The sequence below is a fragment of the Salvelinus fontinalis genome, chromosome 23 (assembly GCF_029448725.1).
Source record: "Salvelinus fontinalis isolate EN_2023a chromosome 23, ASM2944872v1, whole genome shotgun sequence".
Classification (NCBI taxonomy): domain Eukaryota; kingdom Metazoa; phylum Chordata; class Actinopteri; order Salmoniformes; family Salmonidae; genus Salvelinus; species Salvelinus fontinalis.
The window spans coordinates 9309470-9315649 of NC_074687.1; the positions used below are offsets into that span (position 1 = coordinate 9309470).

General features: G+C 38.5%; 1 protein-coding gene across 1 annotated transcript; it reads left to right on the top strand.

The window, feature by feature from the left end:
• Nucleotides 1–334: 334 nt before the first annotated feature.
• Nucleotides 335–5280, top strand: LOC129820825 (protein mono-ADP-ribosyltransferase PARP15-like). Its single transcript, XM_055877825.1, has 7 exons — nt 335–375; nt 1149–1427; nt 1792–1920; nt 2048–2212; nt 3986–4131; nt 4398–4572; nt 4718–5280. The coding sequence occupies exons 2-7, from the start codon at nt 1160–1162 to the stop codon at nt 5005–5007; spliced, it is 1173 nt and encodes a 390-aa protein (XP_055733800.1). The 5' UTR covers nt 335–375; nt 1149–1159; the 3' UTR covers nt 5008–5280.
• Nucleotides 5281–6180: the final 900 nt, after the last annotated feature.

The following is a 6180-nucleotide window of genomic DNA, read 5'->3' on the forward strand; positions in this document are numbered from 1 at the left end:
GTCCACCACACCACAAGTACAGGAGCCTGTCAACATGGACACAAAATTGCCCTTTCTGTGTCAATTCAGGATTACAATGCCTACAGGTAGTTTTGAACATCCTACTGTGTTTCTGTTGAACACAAACATGGTGAAACGTAATAATGAATCTTAGTTTCACTTCACACGTGTCCCATCTCTTACTCATAACAAAACGTGCATTTCGATAGGCTGCATCCTTACAGGCCCGCACGTGTTATTGGCTATAATTACATAAAGGAAGTACGTTTCCTGTCAGTAAGCGCTCGTTTGCATCAGCCACATAGCTTGTCAGTAGGGAAAGTTGTAACGTCTCCACATTTACTACCAGATCCTGCTCTGTTAAACATCTTGCTGGTAAGTTTACCTTCCTGTTCTGCAGTCTTAAAACTGTGTTGTGTGAGATATGGCTGCTCCCTCTCTTTTGAACAACAGTTGTTGCTTGTCTAGTTTACGGGACTCTATACTTCTCTCATTCCACCCCTTTCACCAAAACAGAAGTGCTTGTGCTTTCTCATTCTCCCACAGATACAGCTAAACTTAACTAAAGACTATTCCTTTTGTCTTCCGTAGATGTTGTACAGTTTGTAATGGCATGAAATGTTCCTTCATGGAAATATTCACCCATTTTGAATCCTATGATGCAACTCGTCATACCGGCTGTATGTCTGCCTGTTTGAACTCAGATACACAATAAAAACATGAAATCATCCTGGGAATCGATAGAACATCGCTCAGAGATGTACAAAAACGATATAACATTCAACATGGGTGATTATTTCCTTTAAGTGTATTTAAACAGTACTGATATCACATTTACATCAAATATACTGTATGTCTTCAGTAGTGAAAGTAAAAACAACTTTAAAGCAGACTACATTACAATGAGCCCAATGGTTACATCAGACAACCCTTTCAATGTTAATTATGATTATTGATAGCTTGTACTCAGGTAATATATTCTGTACAGTTTTAGGATCACTTCTATCGAACTGTTGACTGTTGTTTTATTGTCACTCATGTTTGATTGCCTTTCACATAACATAATGATATGTCTATATTGTTAGTTGAGTAGTTTACAGTATGCATAATAGCTTTGGGCCATTCCTTACTGTATCCATCTCTTTTAGACATTTAGACCATGGAATCTCTCAAGTCAATGAAGACGGAACTGGGCCAGTGGTTATCAACAGACCCTGAGTATATCATTGAAAAGTGTGAAGATATTTTATCAGTTAAACAAGGAAAAGCTGTTTCCAACCGAGCCACTGCTGCAGAGAAGATCTGTCTTCTTTTGGATGAAATCCAGAAAAACGGGGAGGATGCATGTGTGGAGTTCTATGAGATTCTGAAGAAAGAGAAGGCACATTATCCAGGCCTTCAACAGCATTTCAGCAATAACACACAAGGTAAAATAGCAGTATTACATGAACATTTGTAGTGATTAAAGACATTTAAGCACTTCATAGCAGTTATTACAAAACATACATTTAAAATGTTTGTCATGTAGCTGACACTTATCCAGAGTGACTAATGGGAGCAATTAGTGTTCAGTGAATTGCTCAAGGGCACGTCGGCACACTTTTCACCAAGTAGGCTCTGGGATTTGAAGCAGAAACCTTTCGGTTATTGGGCACAACTCAGTGTATGTGTTTTAGTATACAGAATATAAAATGTACTGGTCAGGTTTGTCGGGCCAGTGATTTTTTTACAGACTGCAAAGTCATACAAAAGGTCATCATCTAACAAGACAATAACACATTTGTTTTGAAGTGTCATCCAGCCCAACGGTGTATGCGGATCGCAACAGCACTGTTGATTCCCGACTAGTTACCGGGAACCGAATTAAAAAGGACTTGATCATGCATAAAACCATCCAAGTAGGAGGGTTGAATCCATCTGGTGAGTGCTACTATGAATAAGCTAACATGGTCATTCTAATGAAGTTGTGCTGCTTACTAACAGACAGCACCATAATAAGAGCATAAGACAATTGTATAGTTACTTGGACACAAAATGTATCTTTCAGGAATGAACCTCAGCCAACCACCCCCAAATGCAAATGTGGTTGCAATCAATAACAGTCATATCTCTGCTGAAATGATAACATACAATGACATCGATGGCAACCTCGATTTGTCTTGGACACAAGCCCCACCTCCAGCGCCAGTCCGACAAGCCTCACAGTGTCCAGGTAAACTATTTAGGCAAGTTTTGTCTTCACAGGGCTCAACCTGAGCTATAGGTGTGTTAGAGAGCAGGGGCCTCATAACTGTTGTGTACATTTTACGTTCAATTTCTGCATGCACCATTTCTGAAAAGAAAACAAATATTGAGATTTATAAACTGGGCGCACGTCATACATACACATATTTCCTGATATCAATCACAGCTGTCGTAAACTGTGTGTGGGAACACGCATTATAACTTTGCCTGAAAAAGGTCCATCACTCACACAAAACAACCTGTGAACACGTTTATTAAGTCAATAAAGAAACAATAATCGTAATGAAACTGGATCAAGTGACGTCATGAATGTGTCTCGATATTCCACTGACAAAGAGCTTAGTCCCACCCGTAAACCAATCTGTTGCCATTATACTTCAACTGGTGAACTTATTTGCAATAATTTACTTTTGCATGGCTAAAGTTTTGACAGTGCTTCTCTGATATTGGCTATAAGTCCTTCGTAAACAAAAAAGAACATCTATTACTAAAAGTAAAAGTGAAAGTTAATCACTAGTCAGCCTCTGCCATTTTCTGCCTGCCACATTTAAAATTGTACAAGTTGACTGTTAGAATCAACACACTTAAAGTTTGAAGTTTATTCCACATCCTGTACTGAGACATGGCTAATCGTGTAGTAAGCTTTTTTCCTCTTCTGTGTGCTAGTAGTAAGTTAATTTCCTCTTGTGCGACTGTAACTAAGAGGTAGTCAAAGAGAAAATTCACCCAAATCACAAAATTACACCTTGGTTTCCTTACTCTCTAAGCAGTTTAAAGACAGTAATCCATGCTTTGGTTTTGTGTGCCTGGCCAAATTCTCTTTTTATCATTTGTGGGTCAAAACCAATGCAAATCAACATCCTCAATATGAGCATTTTACACACTTCATGTCCAAGTCATTGTGTTTATTGAACCTTTATTTAACTAGACAAGTCAGTTAAGAACAAATTCTTATTTACAATGATGGCCTAAGAACAGTGGGTTAACTGCTTTGTTCAGGGGCAGAACAACATATTTGTACCTTGTCAGCTCAGGGATTTGATGTAGCAACCTTTCGGTTACTGGCCCAACGCTCTAACCACTAGGCTACCTGCCGCCCCAGCAGGTAGACTAGTAACCGGCAGGTAGCCTAGTAACATTATTTGAGCGACAGTAACCAAACCATTTTAGACACTTTCTGACGATTTGGACACAAAATGCAAAAACATTGTAATATTGGGGATATTGACTTGCATTGTTTTTGGGACACATGCTAAAAAGAGACTATGGCTCAGTACACAAAACCAAAGCATGTTTTTTAAATTCTCTGTAATGAATTTATAGTGACAAATAAGGTGAAAATCATTGACTGGCTTCGAGTAGATCCATCCTTCAATCTTCAACATCTGACCAGTAAAGGCATGATCAAAGACAGGGAGTATCAAAACCTTATGAGTGTCCCAGAGCCAGAGAATAAAGTCATCAAACTGCTTGATAAGATCACTGGCAAAGAGGAAAAAAACTCATCTCAATTTCCTTGATACTCTCAAAGAAAGTCATGTGCATGAAATGTATCTACAACTTCAGCAGTGGTTAACCACCTTAGACTTACCAGGTACTGTGATCTTACATATTTCTTGACTCTGTACTCAGAGCTTTACATGGCAAGTGGAAATGGGTGTGATGTAAAGTCAGATTTAAAAAGCCTCCTGAAATGAAGTCATTTTTGGCACTATGACTGATCTTCTATTGTTATCTCCAGCTCAACAGGATAACCTCCCTCAGCATTGGGATACCAAGCCAGCCACCACTTCTGTCCGGCTCTACTCTATCCAGCCAGGAAGCCCAGAGTATGATGAAGTCCTAGGCCTGTTCCAGGCTACTTGTCCAGACAATACAATTATTAAGGTACCTCTTTTCCTAAAGATACTTTCTGAGTAGTTATAACTGTAACTGTGCAGCTGGCCCCCCCCCCTTAAAAGATCTAGATGCACTATTGTAAAGTGGCTGTTCCACTGGATGTCATAAGGTGAATGCACCAATTTGTAAGTCGCTCTGGATAAGAGCGTCTGCTAAATGACTTAAATGTAAATGTAAATGTAAAATGTATGTAAATCAGGTTATTGAATGTCTTGCCAATTACTGTAATATGCGTTTTTTTCTCCTTCCCTTAGATTGAAAGAGTCCAGAACCCAAACCTGTGGAAAAGCTTCCAGATCAAGAAAAAAGAAATCGAGGACAGACATGATGGCATAATCAATGAGAGACGTCTTTTCCATGCAACCAGCTACACAACCATAGAACACATCAACAACAACGGGTTCAATCGGAGCTACGCTGGACAAAATGGTAAGATATGCCAACGAAATAACTTGAAAATAGGAAAGTCTTGCCTCAAGTTGAACTGTATATAACATCTCAAAAACCCTTATATTTAACTTGTTTCTCTCTTCTATGTTAATAGTGTCATAACTGTGTCATAATCTTTCTGCAGCTGCACTGTATGGAAATGGCACCTACTTTGCAGTCAATGCCAGCTACTCTGCTGCTGATGAATTCTCCAAGCCAGATGGCGAAGGTAGGAAGTTGATGTACTTGTGTCGTGTTCTGACTGGACACTTCACAAAGGGAGAACCAGGGATGAAAGAACCTCCATTTATAGGCGGTTCAGAAATTCGGCGCTACGATAGTACGACAAACGACACATATAATCCAACAGAGTTTGTAGTCTTCCGCGACTGTCAGGCGTATCCAGAGTACTTGATCACTTTCTTAGGGGTCTAGAGCAACATGGTAGCTTTTGGGAACTTCAAGTCAGTAAATGTCAGTCACCAGACTCACCACCCATTGCTACGTAGGAAAGATATTTGTTTATTTAAGTAACAGTTGTTGGGGTTTAGTACTGCTCAACTAACCTATCTTTGTTTGCCAGTGTTTTTTCTACGACACATATTTGTCATTCCATTAAACATCCTAGATTTGAAGGGAAAAGAAATGTGTAAAACCATCATTGTTATGACTCATATTTCCATTAAATAAGAAAAACGCATAACTAAATTGTGTTTTGTGTGATTGTGTATAATACGTAAATGTAACCCAAACACAGATTCCATTGTGATAGTTGCATTGTTACTGTAACCGTTTCAAACCCTGCAAGACAAACAATTCCAGGAAGATGAAGCCATCATTTGATATAAACCTGTTAGACCACCACAACATCATTCATTTCCTCAGGGAGCTACATACTGATATAATCCCACTGTATCACACATAGCTCTACTGCACATCATTCATTCCCTCAGGGAGCTACATACTGATCTAATCCCACTGTATTACACATAGCTCTACTGCACATCATTCATTCCCTCAGGGAGCTACATACTGATCTAATCCCACTGTATTACACATAGCTCTACTGCACATCATTCATTCCCTCAGGGAGCTACATACTGATCTAATCCCACTGTATTACACATAGCTCTACTGCACATCATTCATTCCCTCAGGGAGCTACATACTGATCTAATCCCACTGTATTACACATAGCTCTACTGCACATTATTCATAACAATAGAAAAAAGAAAGAGTTACTGTTATTTTCTTGTTTCTCTTTAATTATTTGTTATTTTTCTATGTTCTTCTTTTTTACCTCAGTTTAATTTATTAAATACTTTCTTAACACTTATTTTTCTTATAACTGCATTGTTGGTTAAGGGCTTGTAAGTACGCATTTCACTGTAAATTTGTATTAGGTGGATGTGACAAATAGAATTTGATTTGATTTTGATTTGATTTGTATTACACCTATATCGACTGCACATTATTTGTGAAAACAGAAATTAGTAAGAAAGACAGAAAGAAAGAAATAAAGCAGGAAACGTTTGCATTGTGAATATACATGTTTTCTTCATATAGGGGCAGATTAATATATATACTCACTGTCAATGTCAGTTTACA